The sequence below is a fragment of the Chrysochloris asiatica genome, unplaced genomic scaffold (genome assembly GCF_000296735.1).
Source record: "Chrysochloris asiatica unplaced genomic scaffold, ChrAsi1.0 scaffold00018, whole genome shotgun sequence".
NCBI classification, from domain to species: Eukaryota; Metazoa; Chordata; class Mammalia; order Afrosoricida; family Chrysochloridae; genus Chrysochloris; species Chrysochloris asiatica.
Window position 1 is genome coordinate 8,177,040 of NW_006408536.1, and position 22,573 is coordinate 8,199,612.

General features: G+C 39.5%; 1 protein-coding gene across 1 annotated transcript in view; it reads right to left on the bottom strand.

Moving 5' to 3' along the window:
* The window catches only part of POLA1 (polymerase (DNA directed), alpha 1, catalytic subunit), a 390,582-nt gene that overhangs the window by 336,032 nt on the left and 31,977 nt on the right, over positions 1-22,573 (bottom strand). The window contains exons 6-18 of the mRNA XM_006835670.1: positions 22,153-22,215; positions 21,275-21,367; positions 20,620-20,707; positions 20,147-20,348; positions 19,881-20,059; positions 14,764-14,876; positions 13,729-13,845; positions 11,381-11,455; positions 10,375-10,513; positions 9,304-9,458; positions 5,595-5,679; positions 4,268-4,329; positions 2,842-2,931 (exon numbers count right to left, since the gene is read on the bottom strand). Of these exons, the coding sequence (XP_006835733.1) occupies positions 2,842-2,931; positions 4,268-4,329; positions 5,595-5,679; positions 9,304-9,458; positions 10,375-10,513; positions 11,381-11,455; positions 13,729-13,845; positions 14,764-14,876; positions 19,881-20,059; positions 20,147-20,348; positions 20,620-20,707; positions 21,275-21,367; positions 22,153-22,215 (1,461 nt within the window). The remainder of the gene's footprint in view (positions 1-2,841; positions 2,932-4,267; positions 4,330-5,594; positions 5,680-9,303; positions 9,459-10,374; positions 10,514-11,380; positions 11,456-13,728; positions 13,846-14,763; positions 14,877-19,880; positions 20,060-20,146; positions 20,349-20,619; positions 20,708-21,274; positions 21,368-22,152; positions 22,216-22,573) is intronic.

A 22,573-nucleotide genomic window follows, 5' to 3' on the forward strand; every position in this document is an offset into this window, starting at 1 on the left:
CAATGCAAAATAAAAACATTAAAAAAAAAAAGAATATATGAAGTTTAAAATAAATCAAAATAATAGATTCAATTTTTATTTTAATTAAAAATATGTGGCATCACTCCTAGGTATACAGCCAAAACACTTGAGAAAACAATAGTCACTGCACCATTATTCACAGAACCCAAAAGATGAATAGTACATAGCACCCAAGTATCCATCAACAGATGTCTGGCTCAACAAAATATGGTAAATATCCATACAATGGAATACTGCTCAGTCATAAAGAGAAATGAAGTTCTGATACATGCTACTTGATGGTAAACTTTGAAAACGTTATGATAAGTGAAGTAAGAAAGACAAAAAAGACTACTACTGTATGACCCCACTTACCTGAACTATCTAGACTAAGGAAATATAAGAGACCAAAGTCTTCAGTGCTATCAGGGGCTGAGGGAAGGAGGCGGGAGTTATTACTTAAGGGATACTGAATTTTGGGAACAGTGGTGATAACTGCATAGTAGGCTGAATGTACTTAATGTTTTGTTATATGTATGAATTTTATCACAATATAATTAAAAAACATATCTACCCAAAGACCTATACAGTCATCCCTGGTATTTGCAGAGGATGGGTTCCAGGACCCCCCACAGATACCAAAATCTACAGATGCTCAAATCGCTTATGTAAAATGACATCAGATTTGCATTTGAGGGGGCTTCAGAAAGTTACTGGGAAAATGGAAATCAAAGATAATGGGATTTTTCTACGAACTATTTGAAACAACCTCTTATAACCTATGCACATGCTCCTGAATACTGTAAATCATCTCTAGATTACTTATAATACAATGTAGCAGCTATGTAACTAGCACTTTTTGCTCCCTTTTAGCGTTTGAGGGATTGCTTCTACCACTTCACTGTTTTTTTTCCTCCTGGATATTTTCAATTCACAGTTGGTTAACTCTGTGGATGCAGAGCCTGTGGATACAGAGGGCTGACTGTGTATGTGTGTTATTACACACATATACATATGAAATATCCTTTCAATATATATTTATATGAAATACAGAAATATATACACATATATCAATATATAAGGATCCCTGGTGGCATAGTGGGTCACTCATTGTCTGCTAATCGCAAGGTCAGGAGTTTGAATCCACCAGCCACTCCGCAGGAGAAAAGTGAGGCTTTCTGCTCCCGTAGATATTTACAGCTTCAGAAACCCTATGAGTCAGAACCAACCCAATGGCACATAATAACAACAGCTATCTATCTGGTGGTGGCTGTGTGCCGTGGAGTCGGTTCCGACTCATAGCGACCCTGTACAGGGTTTCCAAGCCTGCAAATCTTTACGGGAGCAGAGAGCCTCATCTTTCTCCATAGCTATCTATCTATATACGTATTTATCAGTATATATTTACAGCAGTGTTGTCTATTAGATTAAAAGACCCAAAGGACATGATGAATTCTCACTTCTAAATTATCATGCCTGGGATTAGTGACTCAACCCCATGTCAGGATCCTCTTTTACATCTGGTTAGATTTCTCAACACAGAAGTGGCTCTCACCCCCTAAGCCAGGCCGGGTATCCCAGGCACCACAGCATCTTCTTGGGTTTGGAGACAGAGACCGTTTCTGGAGGCTGGCTGAGGGCCTGGGGTTGAGCGAGAGCAACTTCCCAAGCACTAAGGCAGAATCTTCTGGGTACTTCATAGATGGGGCCTGAAACACTGGACAACAGTCCATGGGCTCTTTTGGGACTTTAGCTATACCATCACCGTCTGATAAGGTAAACAATAGCACAAGGGAACATAAAGTGGAGAAGGATATGGTAAAACATTATTGCAAGGCCTCAATGTAACAAAATCACTAATATTACAGGTATTTATTGCCTGCCTTCCTCAAAAAACAACAATAAAAAACCCCATCAAATATATATATATATATACATATATATATATATCATTTGATCCATTAACCCAGAAAAAAAGACAAAAGGAAAAATTCCTATCAAAGACCCTACAAACTAAAGAAAGCCAGAGGAAATATAAAGCTGTGTGCTGCTTTATGAATCTGAGGAACTGGGGCAAAGACCACACTCAGAGAATTACTAGTTCTCACTGTCTGGTGTAAGCATACAAGATCATCAAGAAATGTTCCCATCCCTGAGCTCTCAAGGAAATATGTCATAGAGTCTCAGAGAGCTCATACAATTTAAATACTCACAGTCTTGGGATCTGCACCAAACCAAAGGAATCAACTCCTATGGTCACTGTCCAACTAGGCCATGAAGCCCAAATTCTGAAGGTCCTAGCAGTTGACACAAGTTTACTTCCTTATGTGTGGTTCTCTAAGTGTAAATGAACTGGAGTATCCTAAACTTCAAAAATAATCCACCAGTTGCTATTATTATTTGTTGTTGTTGTTAAGTACCATCAAGTAGGTTCCAACTCATAGCAACCCTGTATAGGGTTTCCAAGAAAAGGGTTTGAACCTTGCAGTTAGCAGTCCAGTACTTGCTTCACAGTACCACACCAGGACTCCCTGTTATAGTAGAAGGGAAAAAGTGGGTTGATATTTCTTTATTCCATTAGCACAGTTCATGGTGTGATTTCACTCTAAGAAGGTTCTCTATACCGCTCAAAAGTACTAATAAAGTCACCCTAAGGCGCTGTGGGTTAATGCGCCAGACTGCAAAGCCATTTGAACTGCAAGGTCGGCGGTCCAAGCTCACCAGCTGCTCCTCAGAAACCCTATATAGGGTTGCTATGGGTCAGAACCGACTCGACAGTACTTAACAACAAGAACTAAAGAATGACCAGCTTCCCCACGACATGATCAAGCATCTACTCACCACAATGATATCAGGATCAATTTTGTGAACCTTTGCAAGGAAAAATCCTAGCAGTGTTCTTTCTGTTGCAGCAACCTCAACCTTCAAGTTCTGTTAGATAAAAACATACCAGTCATTTACTCTTCACCCTCAACTGCTGCACCTTGGCTCCTTTTCAACTAGAGTATGATTTCTTGGGGTTAAAAGAAACCATACATTTCAAATCTATAGAAACTAAAGGCAGCAGTGAAATTCCTCATTCTAGTCTTCACAGTAATAATTGCACAAGTCTCTGAGACGCTCATTCTAGTATTAAGCATGTGAATGAAGGGAAATTTTAAGTGCTGAGTGACATCAAGTGCAGAAATGTCCCTCCACTGGAACACGCCTATACATCCGGACACATTTTCTAGCTATGAATCAGAATATCCATCCAAAAATATGACTTGCTTTCCTATACAATCCCTGGTAAGTTTATGTATTTGCCACACAAAGAAATCCCAACAACTGTAGAAATTCATCTAGTTCAAAAATCTACAAGTAAAAAACTAGACTATAAACAAACATACATTAAAGATCACAAGTATCTTAAATATAAATAAAGTACATTATCATATAAAAGACTTCCACTTGGATTACTAAATAGAAATCAGGTACTTAAAACGTACACTTATTTAAAATCTCTTAAAATGAAAGTTGATGGGTACATGTTTTCTACAACTAAGTTGGTTTTAAAAAAAAAAAAAAATCAATGTAATTCGAATGGAATTTTCCTAGGTCATTTTGTTTGGATCAGCAATTCAGGCCACATCACAAATAAATAGCCCTGATCTCTGCGTTCTAAGTAATCTAGTTCCCTAGACTACTGGTCTTCTCAAGCCCATTTAAAATAAGTGGAAACTGAGAAGGTTGCTAATATGACCATTAAACAAGAAAACTACAAATTTACCAACAACATCATTTCATAAAAGAAACAACATAGTCTACAAAAGTTCTTTACATTAAATCTATTTATATTTGTGAAAAACTCACTAGATTGGGCTGCTTTTTCTTTCCATTTCACCAAGGACCTGTGAAAACTTCATGGAGCATGCTGGGAGTTTAGAGATCACTGATCAAATATGGCCAGTCCACAGCAACCTTTCCATACATGTCCCTTAAATAGCCACAATATTCCCAACTTCACTTGGCTTCCTTCAAGCTGGGGAGGGGCTCTATCCAAAACCTTCTTTAATGAAACATCTAAACACTGTTAAATAATGTTTCTAACTTAATATTTCTAGTACACTTTTGAATGGGTTATTGCCATAGTCCAATCTGACAAGAACAGACTTAATAAAGGGACATACAAAATACACTGCTCCTACTAATTCATACCATCCTCCTTTTGTCTTTTCAAACAAATAAATCCTTCATATTCAAAAGAAATAAGTAATAAGTTCTTTACCTTTTTCATAATGACTTCTTTGAAATCAAACGGGAAAATACAGTCCTTTGGTTTAGACACAACTGTGAGAGAAAAAAATCAAAAGATTCTAACATCACTGCATGTTTTCAAAGGAAAACTATATCAAATTTAGATCAAGTCCTCCCAGTCCCTAAAGGGTTGGGGGTCAAGTAGCTCCACTGGTCAAGTCACTGAACCGCAAAAGAATAGCCAAGCACAGAACCCTGCCCTAAATGCCTACATCATCGTCAGAACTGTTTTGACAAAATATTTGCTATTTATCTGTGCCAGGATGGAAAATGTATAGCGCTCTTTCCCAAAAGAAATTCATCCCCCAAACCCTCAACCAGCCTACAATGGAGGAATTCGGTGTAATCTTCTCAACATTTGAAGTACAGATGACCAAAACTTCCCTGACTACACTGTGAGTTCCTTTTCATTCACAACTACCAGCCACACAGTGACATATACAGAGAAGGCAAATAAATGCATGCTGAACTAAGCTAATGACTGCTCTCTAACTCATAGATACAAGAACGGATTAAATCCCTTCCACATACTTTTTAGGCCAATCTCATCATCATTTTGTCCCATGCATTCCCACTCCCTCCAATCTGGAATGACATATCACACTCCCTTCTCTGCATGTTTCCTAGTCCTACTTTCCTAACACCCGAGAGAGATGTGCTGCCCAAATTCATCTCTGGTTCGGAACTAGAAAAGATCCAAGGCAGAGGGCAAAAGTGTTAATCCTTTCTTTTACTACAAAGTGAATATTTGACATGGAATAGGGCAGAATCCTCCTTGAAGACAGATTCATGCAGAATTTTACGAATAGTTTCAAATACAGACTTTTGCATGATCCAACTTTAATTTGCTATCCCTTATGAAACGCCCAAATGCATTAACTCGTCAATGATTCTTTGGCATCTTGCCTCTTCACACAGAAAACGGGTGGCTTTTAGAATCATATCCTTGAAAAGAAAATAGTTAAAGCCCAAACTCAATTCAGTTAACAAACAAAACAAAACAAAAAAACAACCTCCTCTATCATGCTCAATCCCCATAGAGTAACCAGTGGAACAGAAAAAAGCTATTATCAAACTGCCACCTCCTGCTCCTAAAACAAAATAAGCCAGCTGGATAGGAGGCAACCAATCCAATAAAACTTAGTTTCCACAGCTGAAAAAAAAAACTTCTTTAACAATACACACTAACTACTCTTAAATTATTTTTTTTGAAAAACAAGTTACTGATCCAACAGCTGGAGATAAAATAGGAAAACTAAAATCAAGTCATTAGTAAACCAGCTTATAAAAATACATACCACAGAAATATGACTGAAAGGGAGGCTGTGGGGCTGCTTTATCTACTGCAAAACTGTGGTGGACCAAAGCTGCCAGAGCAATAATCTACAAAGAAAGAAGGTAAAAAATATCACTTATCAAACACCTACTATGTATTCTACATTCTCACCCAAACCACCAACCTACGAAGAAACATCTTTTAGACCATATGAATGAACACTTTCTACTTTCTTATTATGAAAATATTTCAATGTAACATAAAAAAGTAGCACGAACAGTAACAATTAACCCTTTTCTGAACTAATTATTTTCTGTTCTTAATTTTTTTATTGATACTATGTTATTTTCTGAAAAGCACGTTGACACTGAAATGGGGGAGGGTGTGTTCTGAGGTAACAGAAAACATTTAGACACAATTATATGGAACACCTTGTCCCAAGTAGACTCTAGTGGTAGGATTAATAGGTTGAGGCCTGTTTCTTCCGATGCACACAATTATACAAGCCCCTCCCAGGTGGTAGCACATACTACAATGAGGACAGCAGCTTCTCAAGAAACCAGAGAGGCTAAAAATGGTTTGCTATGTCTCTTGGGTCACGAAAGGGTTAACCCCCATATACCCATCATCCAGATTCAATGATCAACTCATCCATAATCCAAAACACTTCCTGCCACCCCCAGATTATTGTGAAACAAAATCCAAAACTATTTCAAGATGGAGCTCTAAAACATGATTTTTACACCTCTGCACTGTTGATATTTTGGGCCAGATAGTTTTTTGTTGGAGGAAGGTATTCTGCACATCATAGGATGTTTAGCAGCTTCCTGGCCTCCACCTACTAGATGACAGTAGCATTCCCCATATCTCTGTGTTGTTGCTGTGTCTAAAGGTCTCCAGGCACTGCCTGGGAGGGCGTGGAATCTCCACCCCCCATCCCCAATTAAGAACCGTTGTAGCGTAGTGGTTACGAATCGGGCTGCGAACCACAAGGTTCACAGTTCGAAACTACCAGCTGTTCCGCGGCAGAAAGATTGAGGCTTTCTGCTCCCGTAAAGATTTACAGCCTCGGAAATCCTGTATGGGGTCTCTATGTGTCGGAACCAACTCCACGGCACACAGCCACCAATCTAAAAAATAATTTTAAAATAAATATATCATCAGGAGTCCCTGGGTGGTACAAATGGATCACTATGTGAAAGGTTGGTAGCTGAAATCTAACCAGGGTTACCGCATAATTAACTCCATGGCACCGATAGTTTTTTAAAAAATATATACATGTATGTATACAAACACACACATACATATAACTATAATCCAATTATGTCACCTAGTATAATTTATAAGTCGTTTCTTAACATTATTATGTATTCAGACAAGATGCAAAATTTCATGTTCTCACAAATGTATCAACGTTATTTACCGAATACAGTCCAGACTTTGCAAAGCTTGATATGTAAAATTATACGTACAACCCTACATACCTATTAGTTCCCTGCCATTTATTAACTGAAGAACCTGAGCCACTTGTCCTGTAGAATGTCCCACAATATGGGTACCATTGCTTGTATCCCAATGATGTCATTTAACATGTTCCTCTGTCTCTGCAAGAGGGGTCTTCAAAAAGTTTGTGGGAAAATGGAATAAAAAGATAATAGAAATTTTCCACAAACTTTGTAAAGCCCCTCATATTGCCTATAAATTCACAGTCAAACCTGAAGGCTTGATCAAATGAGGTTCCGCTTATTTATTTTTGGCAAGAATACTTCAGACGTGGGACTAAGTACTTCTAACAAAAGACATCTAATGTCTGTCTGGTGATGTCTATTTCAATGGCATTAGCAACCACTGGCAATCACTGCCCGATAGCCATTATTTCACTGGATTTCTTGAATTGCAAAATGCTAAGATTCCATTTTTCCTTCCTGATTTGTAAGCTGGAAACCTGTAAACAGAAACTTTCATCCATATGTTATTTGGTTACATGAGGTACAGTGTGTGTTTGCAAAAGTCAGATGCTTGATTCAATTCCTTTATTTACCAATCTTCAAAATCATGAGTTACTTCCCTAGCTTACTTCACAGGTGACCTGCAGTACACAGGAATGTGAGGGACAGAGAAAAGGTCACCACACTTCTATACAGGGCAAGGCAGCCACCGTTTCAGCCTCTGCAGGCAATAAAGTTGCCGTCCTGACTACTCCACTCTGCTACTGCAGTGTGAAAGCAGCCACAGGCAACACAGACGAGTCCCCACCGCTGTGGGCCAATGAAAGTTTGTTTATACAATCTGGTGGTGGGCTGGATTTGGCCCACTGGCCACAGTTTGCTGATCCCTAGTATAAAAGATCCTAGTACAGAGGGGCACCCAGTTGCTCTGTAGGATAAGTTGTTGTTGTTGTTAAGTGCCGTCGAGTCGGTTCCGACCCATAGCAACCCTGTACAGGGTTTCCGAGGGTGTAAATCTTTACGGGAGTAGAAAGTCTCATCTTTCTCCCGTGGAACGGCTGGTAGTTTCGAACCACTGACGTTAAGGTTCACAGCCCGATTCATAACCACTACGCTGGCTGCAAACCACAAGGTTGGCAGGTTGAGCCCACCAAGGGAGAAAGATGAAGCCTTTTGCTCCTGCACAGATTTACAGGTTCGGAAACCTACTCAGGGTCACTATGACTCGGAACTCACTGCACGACACTTAAGTACAAGTGTAGAGGAAGAAAAATGTTTAACAGCACTATGAAAAAGCAAACAGATACAGACTACGGGACATTCTACAAAACAGTTGACAGTGATTCTTCAATGAGTCAATGTCACTGAAACAACAAAAAACAAATAGCAAAACTAAGAGGGTGAGAGAGCACTGCTTCCAATTCAAAGAGATTCCAAAACATACAAATGAAATGTCCTGTGTGAATCTTCTATGAATCTTGATTCAAATAAACTGTTATTGTTTCAAAACTATTTCTGAGACATGGGATCACATAAATATGGACTGTATTTTATATAATATCAAGAAATCACTGATAATGTTATTACATGTGAAAATTATATAATTATTACATAGGAACTGTGCATGTTTTGAAAGATACATACCAAATGTGCAAGGGTAAAATGACACAATGTCTACCATTAGCTTGAAAATACTCAGGAGGGAAAAAAGGGAGGTGCGAGGGAGCAAGGGGAACAAGTGTGGCACTCTTGCTAGCAGCTGAATATGAGTGACTAGTATATGGGCGTTCATTTTATTATTCTGTGTCCATTTGAAATTTGCCAAAATAAAAACAATTTAAAGCAAAACATAAAAGTCCAACAACGTAATTCTTTAAAAAGAAAAAAAATCCAACACCACATTGAATTCATTTTTCAAAATGAAGTTTGTTTTTAAGAAAACTTCAGGGGATACTTTTGGCTTCAGGTTTAAGATGATCTCAGGGCAATAGTTTCAGGGGTTCATTTACCCTCCATGGCTCCAGAAAGTTCCAGAGTCCATGAGAATTTGAGGCGAATTCCTATTCCTTTCCCTCCAAACAGAATCTAACTTTCAGTGGCAGAAAAGCTGAATAAGTTCAGGTAACTATTAAATCTATAGGCATAGGTCCTAAATCTGTCCTATTTCCTCACTTCATTTTTTTAAAGGCAGGACCTTAGGTACATATATGTAACATATGCTTTCCTCTTCCAAATCCAACTCAGCTTTCAAGAACAGGAGAAAGCTTGTTGTGAGAGTCTCACCTCATTTTGATGTGTCTTAGTATTCTGCATTGTCTTCATGCTGAAGGACATCACCACAAGTGGAGGAGGACCAACATCTTTAATTACATTCACTAGCTCCGGCTTCAAGGCCATTACTTCAAATTTACACCAACTGATTGGCTGATTCAAGAGCTCTGGAAGAGAAAAGATGCAATATATCAATGGCTATTTACTGAAAAAGAAAAACCAGTCCTTGTGATGCAGTAGTTAAGTGCTGAGCTGCTAACAGGTTGGCGGTTCAAACCCACCAGCTGCTCCACAGGAGACAGATGTGGCCGTCTGCTTCCATAAAAATTTTCAGCCTTGGAAACCCTATGGGGCAAGTCTACTCTGTCCAATGGGGTCACTGTGAGTTGGAATCAACTCAATGGTAATAGGATTTGCTATTTACTTATTAATTTTTATGATTAACAGAGATATTCTTCAATCTTGTGTGTATACATGTTTGAAGAATTCAGGATGCGCAATAGGTTTAAACAAAACAAAACATTGCCTTAGATGAAATATAAAGCATTTTAAAGAGAATTCATGAAGACAAAACATCATAGATGCAAGTACTGAAGTGGCCAAATGAACACTATCCACATTATGCATTAAGCAACCCCTCCTTTAAGGAAAGGTGCTATAGGATCAGCACTGGACTGCGAACCAACAAGGCAGCAATTCAAACCCACCAGCTGCTCTTCAGAAACCCTATGCAGGGTCACTATGAATCGGTGGCTACTCGATGACATCTAACAACAACAACAAAGTTCACCATGTGAATAGCTGAGCCATGCTAGCCAGGGCCAAGGTACATACAAACAACACAGCACAATGAGGGGTGCACCCCAAATGGCTGCCTCAGTCAACTGAGGCCTCCCTCAGATTACACTGCCAGGCATTACCTGGATAAAGTCAAATCAAATGTATTCCTTATACTCACTCAAGTAAAATCTTGAAGAGAAAACATAAAAAAGAAAATGGGCACACTGCAACGCTGAATGTCTCTTGTAAAAACTACATTTATTAGAAATCAACTTAGCATTCTGGGCATAAATTGTTGCTTACGTGGATTTTTCACTTCAAGCCAACAAGGTCCTTTGATCTTTCTGTTCATCAAGAACAGTTCCAAGCTAGATGTGTTGGTCCCAAATACATGAGAAAAAGTTTCTCCTTTCAAATCCTGAGGAAGCTGTGGCAATTCAGCCTGAAAAAGGGAAGGAAAAAACAAAACAAACCTCTTTTTGTTTAAAACTATTACTTCACATTTTCCAGTCTATATTTGAAATAAACAAAAGCCTCTCTATGAAGCACTAGAAGAAATCCCTTTGATATATATGAAATGTAATTTACCACAAATGAAATCCAAAACAATTCACAGTAGGAAACAAAAACAATTCACAATGACAAAATAATGTAGCTTGATGACACCCATTAGAAGAAAAATAGGCCAAGAAGCTCCCCCAAAAGAGAATTTCTGACCAGAGCTGTACATGCCTTACTGATAAAGAATCGCCAAGTTAAGTGCCACTCCATTAGAAGAAAGCAAGCAACAGAGTGGCACGCATTCAAAATGCTTCTGTGGTACTTTTCGGCACCATTTCTTAAGTTTCCCTTTTCCAGCACTGTAGGATCAAAACACTAGAACAGAGGTAAAAAAAAAAAAGGCTAAGGTCCAATTAATGAACACCCATGGCAATGGCCTTGCCAGTCACAGGAGAAAGAGCGGCACTATGGCGATGTTATTGACCTCCTCTCTCACCCTTTCCCCTGCTCACAAGGAACACTTCAAGAGATGAGATTCAACTCCATCATGTGCCATTCATTCCACTCGGCAAATAGTGATGCGGTTTCAACTTATTTATTTACAGATGTATACCTGACAGCAAAGGACGGCAACAGAATGTCTGTACTTAAGTTAATTTTATCCATTCAATTCATCAGAACGATAAGCCCACCTCAATGAACAGGAGCCTTGCCAGTACTCCTAATTGAAAGCCAGTTAAAAGTTCAAAGCTAGAGGAATGCCACTGTCAATCCAAAACCAGTCATTTTCTTTCTTTGTTTGACTTACCGAGTATTTAACTTCCAGGTATTCAGATTTTTCTGGAACATCAGGTATCTCAAAAGCATAGTTCTTTTCCACTATCTGGGTACGGCAAGAATTAAAAATCACTCAGCATAAAGCTTTTCATAAATGAAATCAACAAGTATTACATACACAGCTTACATTCCTGCATTTTATCATCACAGACACAGCAGCCGCATCAAACACAAAGGTAAATCAAGCCAAAAAGCATCCTTTTCCTTTTCACCTAGGACCAAAGCAGCCAGTGGACCCTAGAAAGCCTGGAAGCACTTGTACTGAAGAGTGGCAACAACAGATTTAAAATGATCATGGTATCAATGCTTTCATTCATTTAAGCAACTCTATTTTCCAGGAAAAAGTAGTAAGTGTTATGATTGTACAAGTGTTATGACTGTCAAAAAGTTTTGCTACTAGGGTTCTAGTTCACGTATGCATAGATTTATTCCAAACAAAACGTGTTTCAACACACCCCTGTCATCAGTGGATGGCTGCAGACAAGTTCTCTCAGTATTACACTGGTCTTAGTCTTATTAGGGTATCTTAAAAAAAAAAAAAACCAGATCCAATCAAAACAGTGGCGGCTTCTGAGGGGATTTGCTGAGCAAGTTCAACTCAAGGCAAATAGGTCTACTCACAATGTGATGGCAACTGTGCTTAGGATCCCAAAGGGGTGATCATCTTGATAGGTATTTTCAAAGGACACAGGGCCATAATGGGACTTATTATGAAGAATTTGGGGGAACATTTCAAATTGTATTGGTGAGTACAAGGCCAGGAAAGTTGCACTGAGGAATTTTTCTCATCACAACAATACATCTGCTCATTCTTCGAGGGTAGCAAGGGATACCCTAGGAGAATTTCATTAGAAAACCTTACCCCATCCACCCTATACTCCTGATCTTTCCCCTTTAACTTCTTTATGTCCCCAAAACCAGAAAAAAAAAAAATCAAAAAGGAACACAATTTGAGTCCCCTGAGGATGTCAAAACTGCAATTTTGATATGTTGTAAATGGAAGAGCGCAGAATTCTTCGGGGAAGGGTTAGAGAGATGAAAACAGCAACTTCAGAAGTGGATAGACCTAGATGGAGGAGATGTCGAGAAACAATAACTTCACATTTTTAGATTTTTTTTCCCAAAAAGGATTCTATGATTTTGTAGCAATACTTTGTGATTTACCCTTGTAGTTTACATTTACTGAGTACTTGCTATGTGCCAAGGATTTTTCTACTCATTTAATATGAATTAATCGGACTCTTCCAAGTAGTCTTGAAATACATACTTTTTTTTTTCCAGATAAGGAACCAGGCAGAGCGAGGTCACTCAGCCCTCATCCAAGGTCCTACACTAACAAGCAGAAGGGCTAGGGCTCCCAGCAGCTATGGGCTTCACTATGGCACCGTACTGCTTCTCAAAGTTTAAAGGCATGAGCAATCAGCCATAACTAGAGCTCAGTGAGCTCAAAGACTTTTTTTTATAGTCTTCTTCTCAGCAACTCAATCCTCCCTTACTATGTTGTTGTTGTTGTTGTTGTTAAGTGCCATCGAGTCGGGTCCGACCCATAGCGACCCTGTACTATAAGCACTATTAATAGACAGTATGGGCAGTGAGCTACAGATTCCCAAATTATGGCTGGAGGCATCAACTATCTCATTAAAACAAGACAACGTCTTATGTGTCATATAAATAAAAGACTTTTGTTTTACCAGAAACAGCCTCATAGTCCCTAACTTTAAAAGTTAAAATCTTACTTAACTCTTACTTGGCACTAATATAAATAAGACCACAACCATTTCTTCCATTTCAGAATAAGAGCACAAGACCTGCTGTAAAGCACTAGAGCCAACTGATTTGCTCTGTACTATCTTCCTGGAATCCTGGAGTGGCGCTGTAGGATCAGCACTGGACTGTGAGCCACAAGGTTGGCAGTTCAAACCCACCAGTCACTCTATGGAGATCCAGTATAGGGTCGATACAAATCAGAGCCGACTTGACGGCACTTAACAACAATCTTCCTATCCACACTAGATTTTTGAACAGCAGCTGGTAGGTTTGAAGTGCCAACCTTGTGGTTAGTAGTCCAGTGCTTACCCTACAGCACATCAGGACTTCCCTATATACACTAATGAGCATTATTTTATAAGCAGTTTAAAGAAAAGGAAAAAAATGGTTTTCCAAATCTAATACATTGTTTTGACACTGATGCCTACAGTGAACTATAGCTATGCAGAGAGCATTTGGTACTAAACAAGAGATTCAACAGCGATTTGCTAAATCAGGAAATAAACAACTAATAAATAGAGCTGGGGAAAAACTCCATCACCAAATACAAACCTTGGACTTGAATTTCATCAGTTTATATTTCACTGCTGTTTTCTCATCAAATTCGTCATAAACATCCTTCATTGTAACTGGAGTTCCGGTTTCTTTCCCTGTATTTTTATCAATTTTCTGTTCTCCCATGGAGAGGGCAGTGAAGAGGGAAGAAAAACAATCTGTGTATAAGATCTTCTCAACCACCAAAACCTAAGTCCACATCAATTTCCATGATTACGCTTTTAACCATTGAAATGGCACAGTCTTCTAGGTGAGTTCACAGATACACACAGACCCCACCCCCACCCCCAAAATGTAATACGGTCAAACCCAATGCCTAATTCCTCCCAATGGCATCATAAAAGCAAATCAGGGAGATAAAGATTATCAGTCCTTCACAATGGGAGAATAAGTATTACAGATCCTGACCAGGAAGTTTCACAGTTCAGTTTAGATAGGGAGGAGATGAGATTGGGAGGAACAAATGGTACTGACTTTGTTCAGTGGTCACAGAGGGAATGGTACTGCTTCCTATTAAGCACAAATGTGGACACTGGGTCAGATACTACATCACAGTTTAGAGTTGTATCCGCTCAATCCCAATTCTGGAAATGAGGGGTGGGGGAAAAGATAGCATAATATACTAAAACTCAGACACTTTTACTCGCCACAAGTTGAAAAACTAGGTTTTCATTTCTCTAACTTCTCTCAACCTCTTCAGAAACCCTGTACAGGGTCATGAGTTGAAATCGACTCCATAGCACCTAACCATCACCAATAGAGATGCTACAGGAGCCCTGGTGGCACCACAATTAAGCACTCAGTCGCTACTGAAAGGTTGGCAGCAGGAGAAAACTGGGGTAGTCTACTTCCATAAAGATTTCAACCTTGGAGACCCCATCGATATGCACTGGAATCCACTAGAAGGCAACAGGTTTTGGTCCTTAAAAGAATCTTCAGGTCTGTGATGATTTCTAGAATTGGTGTAGGAAACGGTTGGTGGAAGAACACAGAATGCATGGCATACATATTTACTGAGAACTAAAAACAAACCATTTCACGGGGAAGGAAGTAGAGAGTTCGTTCAATGTTTTTCACCATGACACAGCAGCTCACATGGGTTCTGGCTGATTCAATCCAAACTTTGCCAAACAGAAATACCACACCTGAAGGATTAAGGGAAAACTATAAGAAACACTTCCATTACATCAAACACACTGAACATGCCTTCATGATAACTCATTATTGGCAGCACATTTCTAACTGCTCCCATTCCCCAAGACCAATTTCTTTCATCAGTACTTATGTCAAACAACACTATCATGACGATTGGAACATACAACACTATCATGGTGGTGAATTATGTTAATCATTGGATGAACAGGAGATAGAATAAATCTCCAACTTCTATACAAATAGTTTCCCTAAAACCAGAATTACCCAAATTAAGAGAAATCAAAACAGCAAATTATTCTCCAATAAATGACATATTTCAACTGCTGACGAGAACTTACAAATCTGAGAATATGAAACTGAATTCCTTCTTATAATTCTTATTTACTGATAAAAAGTTACATCTATTAGAACTGTGATGTTTTTCTATACATGAAATTGTGTTGGTAAATGTAATTCATCTCATACATCTTATTCCATGGAGTCCTTGTGTGGTGCTGTGGGTTAATGTGCTGGACTGCAAAGTGGGTTTGGACCACAAGGTCGGCAGTTCAAACTCACCAGCTGCTCTTTAGAAACCCTATACAGGGTCACTATGAATCAGAACCAACTGGACAGTACTTAAAAACAACAACAACAATTAAGATTCTATTATTATTTCACCCTTTCTACCACACAGGTTACTTAAGACATCTGGCTAGATGTCACTTAGAATGTTCTTTTCTCTTCCATTTCAGCTTAAATGGTTTAGCAACCAAAGCAACAGACACTCTCCTTTTGAGACCCCCTAAGTAATGTATACCACAAAATTTAAAAAAAACACTCCTTTCTAGACATCAAGTCATGGTTCATGAAAATAAGCAAAGAAACTCCCAAGATATGATAGTCAACCCAAGAGATGACCACTGTGCAAACTTCTGAGCCCCATGAATAATAATTAGCCAGCAGGAAGTCAGCATAGCCAAGCAACACAGCCCCTTTATCTGAGACACTAAGAACGTTCTGGCCCATGCGAAGGCGACTACGCACAAGGGTGATAACCCCAGCTTCACAAGACAGCTCATCAAGTGCTTTCTTTTTGTCATTTGTCCTGCTAGAAATAACACCATCTAAGAATTTTCATTTCTGCAGATGATTAAAATTCTCAAAAGAGTTATGTGATTTTTCAGCTGTGGGGAAATGAGGGGAGGGGAGGACTTGTGGAGATGATTTGGGGGGAAAAAAAACAAACAAAAAAACACAGTAGCTCAGAAAATTAAAAGTCATCTCTCACAATAGTTAAAAGATGAAAAAACAAAATTCCATGCAAAGAAAAATATAAAGACCCTAATATTGGATTCAAAGATTCAAATAGCTCATTTTACAGTCAAACTAATATCACACTTCATGCAACACATTTGACACTGTTTATGCCTCATTTGCCACAAAAAGATCATGGTAAACAAAGATTACATTCCCCCCAAAGTTACTAGCTGAAACCAGGTGCAGTCAGGATTATTCAACCTTGAAAAAGTCATAATGAGGACAGGATATCTTCCCATATGCAAAGAGTAAGATTCTTTTCATAATTATGGAGCATTCAGCAACAACTGACTGACTTAGAATCTGTAAGAAAGTGAGAAACAATAACAGGGTCTTTGGGAGTACTTAGTTTATATTAGCAGCATTGATTCACCAAGGCTCAGTGATCGTTACCTGCTATCACGACGAAACTGTTCAGCCCTCTGAGATTAAAGGACTTTAAAAAAAGAAAATCTTATTTAACCCGTTGGCATCAATCACTGAGAGCGGACCAGGGGTGAGATGCCTTGAGCTCTGCCACTAAAAAACTTGGCCACTTTATCTTTCCAAGTCTCTGTTTCCTCATCAAAGTTCTCATCTCCCATTCAGGAAACACAAGCCTGATTCTCAATCATTCACCTCCGGCATGTTGTTATGATATTGAACATGTTTCAGCAGAGCATCGAGACTAAGACATACTGGGAGGAAGACCTCGTAACCTACTTTTAAGCCAATGAAAACCCTATGAATCACAATCTGCAAGCGATCATGGGAATGGCACATGACTGGGCAGTGCTGTGTTTCCTTGTGCATGGGGGTTACCATGAGTTAGGGGCCGATTCAAGGGCATCTAACAACAACATAAATAAGTAACTAGACTAGATGATCTTTGAGGCCTTCTCCAGCACTAGAAATTGCCTTTTACCTTAGCTTTGGAATAACAAACCAATCAGAGATTGAGATCTCTTTCAACTGTAAAATAGTTCCCATAATTGGTTGAAAAGGTCTGTCCACAACTATGATCAGTATCAGAAATTCAATAACTATATCATAATAGGTGGTTTTATAAATACAGTTGTGCTTCAATGCCTCAATCTTATCACCTATTACTACAGACCAACACTATCTGATACAAATTTCTGCAATGTCACAATTGTCCAGTATGTGTGCAGCCCAATATGGTAGCTATTAGACATATGTGGTGATTGGTGGTGAAGTACCGTTGAGTCAGTTCCAAGTCACAGCGACCCTGTATACATAGATCAATTAATTGGTTTCCAAGGAGAAGCTGGTTAGCTTGAACTGCCGACCTTGCAGCTCAAACGGCTTTGCAGTCTGGTGCATTAACCCACAGTGCCACACCAGAACTCCCTAAAATGTGACTAAAGGCTGAGAAATCAACATTTTCTTTTCATTTAACTTTAATTAACATTAAAGAGCTACGTTTGGCTAGTGCCTACCATGATTGACAGTGCAATTCTAGCCCCCGCCCTGCAAAATGATGCTATTTACTAAATTAGAGCATCAATCAGTAAACAAAAAATGACAATATTAAACTCATTTCACGCAGCAAAGAAAGCAGGCTTATTGCTTATTAACGTTCTAATCCTTGGCAACTGAAACATGATGCCATGTTTCTCTTCACAAAAACCCAGCTTCTTGGATTATTTGCTCAGCATACAGGATGAATAAGTATGGTGAAAGAATACAACCCTGTCGCACACCTTTCCTCATTTTAAACCATTCAGTGTTCCCATGTTTTGTTCGAACAACTGCCTCTTGGTCCATGTACAGATTCTTCATGAGCACAAGTGTTCTGGAATACTCAAGACTTCTCAACGTTGTCCAGAGCTTGTTATACAGGGAACTATTTCTGAGGAGCTGGGGCTTCATGCTGTAGGCAGTAAGGAGCCACTGAAGGTTTTTTGTTTTTTTGTTTTTAAATGAGGGAATGACATGATCAGAGTTAACTCTTCTGATCTTATGATCAGTCACTCTAGAAGTAAAGTGAAGGATGATACATAGATCAATTAGTTGGTTAACCGATGTTTTCAGTAGGCAAGATGGGGTCGGGGGCTCCATGTGACGGAAATAAGGAGGAGAAAACCGACAAGCTTTCATGAGGAAAGTGAAGGAAAAGGGGAATCAAGGATGGCTCCCAGGTGTGTGGATTGGATGGGACTCGTAATCAACAGGAACTACAACACTGAGCAACAGCAGCAAAGCACAAAACAGCAGCATTAGTGTGGATGGGCCCACCCAGTTACACAGCTCCAAGGAGGGCCAGTCAAAATATCGGGCTCCAGCAGAGACGATGACGTGGAGAGATGGAGTGGCTGGGAACTCTAGACCCAGAGAGGGAGAAGAGCTGTGTGCTGACAACCAGGGGACAGGCTTGTGGGGTGTACCATTTGGTTGGTTGATAATGCATGGAGGGGATTGTAACCATGGCAATGTAACAATATACGATAAGATGAATGTAAATTAATGTGAATCACATAATTTACAATAAAACATTAAAAAAAAAAAAAATACCAGGCTCCAGGGAAATTACAAGAAAATGGTGACGCCTAAGTTGTACAACGCGGCAGCCCTGGGTTTGGGCAATGGATGGGAAATAACTTGCATGGCCTCAAGTAACCATACATGTAAGCCTACCTCCCAGCAGCAACAAAGAAGTAGTCAAACCACCTCCCCCTAGCAAAACATAGATAAGAAACAATAGCATTTCTGTAATTGATTATAGCTTTACTTAAGAAACCAACACATGGCAGTTTGCTATTCAAGTGGCTCTGCTAGCATCTCTACACATTCGATAAACTCAAGTATATTAATGTACTGTGGGACCTCCCCTTGGGGAGACCACTAACATTTATTCAGTTAAAGTCAATGCCTTTAAGGTACCTTTAAGGTAAATCTGGCCTTCAAGTCTGATGATGAGCACTTAATCTCATCATTCACTGGTCTTACTAACATCTAGAGACTCCATCTATGGTCACTGGGTGTGGCCTCCAGGAAATCACTTTGAGAAGTACACAGTTTGCATCTCCCTCGGATCCAAAAAGGACGGAAATAAAGGCAACTCTGTTTAAGGGAGTATATTAATTCCCAAGACCTTGCCATGCCCACTCCCAGTGTTGTTGCTGGTAAGTGCCATCGAGTCGGTTCCAACTCATAACAACCCTATAAAGGATCTACAAGGAGAGGCTGGTGAGTTTGAACTGCCAACCTTATTCAAACCAACCTTGTGGTCCAGTGCTTTATCCCACAGTGCCACACCAGGATTCCATTCCCAGTGTACCAGGGTTCAAAGTGGGACAAAAGGAAAGTGGGCAGCCTCCTGGCTTTTTCTGAGTCAAGAATTCACATTATGGGCTCGTTAGGAGAACCTGGTGAGAATCACTCTAGATTCCCCTTTTCCCTTAACCCTCACATCCAATCCATCAAGTTCCTATCAAAGTATCTGGCACATAACAAGTGTCGATACAAATTTGCTGAACAAGGGAATTTATTAATGATTGATTCCATTTAAAGTAAATTCCTCTAAGTTCATACACATCATCAATGAACTACAAAACATGTTCCAAAACCATGGAAAAGGCATCTTTAAGGATTCTTACCCCATAGCTCCACTCCATCAGGGTGGCTCATGTATGCATATAAGCGAGGGCAGAGTCTGTCACAACTATAGTCGTTAAAGGCTAATACATGATTACCTGGTTGGTTGTACTGATCTTCATAAGCATCCAGCCAATAAAACTGGAACACTTGATCCTCATCTGCCCCTTTAACCAGTGGGAGGTGACTGGAATCAACCTGAACTTCCTGAGCTAAGAAACAGCTTTCATCTTCCTCATCAATGCCCCAGCAAGAAGCATCTGGGAGAAAACTTCCTCTGCAGAAATCACATTTTAAACAAATAGTTTTAAATCCAGCAGAATAACTATAGCACTATTGGCTAGAAAAGTCATAAAATGCTTACAAGGATGTCCCAGTCTCATTCCCAGGATCTGCCGTGAGTTTCATCCCCTCTGCTGGCTCACACGTTTGGTCCCGTGTCTTGGCAGTCACAGGTGTCATAGTTGCCTCCTCAGTTTCCATAGGCTCATCAAAGTCACCATCTTCAAAATCCATTGCCCCGGGCTCCTCCTTGTCTTCTGTACATGTGGCCTGCACTGTGTCTCCTGTAGTCATCATCAAACGTTCACCTAACTTACTCCTGCCATGGAGTACAACGGCCCCCCCCTCTTTTCCTGCTCCACAGTAGTATTTCAATACCCATATCCCAAATGGATTTGTGTCAACTCGACCACTACATATTCACATCTGTCCCTGAAACTTGCTCTCACAATACCTTCAAAACCTCGGCAACTTCCACCTTGTCAGGGCCCCCTTCTGTGGCAGCACTTTGCGACTGTTCAACACCCTTGGACTTCTGCCTGACATTAGACTTACCGGGAAACTCAGCACATTTCAGAGGAGCAGGTGTTGGTGGGAGTTCCTTCCTTAAGACAGGGGAAGCAGTTTTTCCTGAAACGACTGCCTATAAACAGTTTTAAATGTTTAGTCAGTTGGGCCTACAAATATGTAACTGGTCTACAATGACCAGAGATCAATTTATGAAGGATTTCTGGATGAATGTAACAGTTTCAATTATTTAATTGCTACAGGAGCCCTGGTGTGGCGCTGGAGGATAACGCACTGGACCAAAAGATCAGTTTGATACTCGAGGTCAGCAGTTCAAATTCACCAAGCCACACTTCAGAAACCCTATACAAGGGTCTCTATGAGTCAGAACAACTCAACGGCTCTTAACAACAGCAACAACATGGGTGTACCCCCACACACCCAAAAAAAGTGTTTGTGGGAAGAAATTTATTGCATTTAACACAGTTGTAGTACATAGAAGAAAAACATACTAGTGGCTACAAATTTTACTATGAAAAAGTCAATGCATATCGATGAAATACATGAAATTCTGTAACGAAATGGGAGTCCTAAATTAAAACATAAATAAAAAACAAATTCAAAGGCATTTCCCTGACATAGAAAACAAAATAACTTAAAACATAAAATACATAAAGATGGAAGGTATTTCTACACATTTTACCTTGGGAATGCGCACAGAAAATGGATTAAGCGAAGCTCCCGTGGATAATTTCTTCTTCACTACCATTGCAGGTGAGACAGTTATTGGAGAGTTCTAGGAGGAAGAATAAGACAGATGCTTTCTCTACCATGCTTGGTTTACCACAAGACAGAAAAAGTACATTTCTTTACCCATTGAAGTCCCATAAAAAAAAGCATTTTTTCCCCCTTCCCTGCTCCCTTCCCCCCAAAATCCATGTTCATGCACTATGGTTACTATAGCAACAATATTACAAAATCACTAGAAAATCAGAATAGGTATTGAATCCACCCATCACAATTTTTTTTGTAAAGAAACCAAACATATTTTTCACTGTGAAGAAAGAACTACATGGTGTTGGGGTCAGTCGTTTTAATCAACAGCCACCGAGAAAGAATGACACACTTCTAAACAAGAGCTCAGTCCAAATGTATAGTAGTCAAATTTCACACTCATGGTACAGGGACAGTTCACTGACTCTTCCTTCACTCCCCTTCAGAATGAAGACAAGGATCTCATGCCTGACTGTGCAGACTGACAGGCTTCAATCTATTTAGGGAAGACAAACTAAAGCAACTCAACACAAGCAGGGTGCATTCACAGAACTGACTCCTTGTAACAAACACCCACACAGCTCTAGCTACATAACCACATAGCTTGTAACAGCTGGAAACTACTCACCTAAAATGGCGACAAGAAACCAACTGAAAGATTCCATCTTTTAAAAAATGTTTCCAGGTTGGTGGTATCGTTTCTTTTTTTTTTTTTTAATTCTAGCAATGGTTTGTTTTTATAATTACTGAATTGTCTCTTCAGCTTATGCCCCCTGCATATTTTATACCTCCCAGAGATTCACTCACCTTTGTGCTCAGATCCTGCAGAAGGTTCCCTAGCAGATTATCCTTGGACAAGTCCACAGCTTTCTAGAAATTATAAAAGGAAGTTGGAATGAGAAAGTACTGCATTTAAAAATTTCACCCAAGCCTCTTATAGGTAAAAAGAAGAAGACTAGTCAATTCTTGTCTCTTCATTCCTCACTCTGAATGCTGATCTACTATTCACAGATTTTAATAACCACTGTGTATGTAATGAGGGAGATTATAGCCCTAAATCCACGGCTCCTGTTCTCAATTTTCATCATATTCCATAATCTTCATCTTCATTATTGAAATTTAACATATCAAGTCAGATCTTCTGTTCAACTTTTTTTTTCTACCTCCATGTTTCCAACTACAGAAGTTGCTGAAATTCACCTAGAAATCTACAACAAATTTAGAGTGC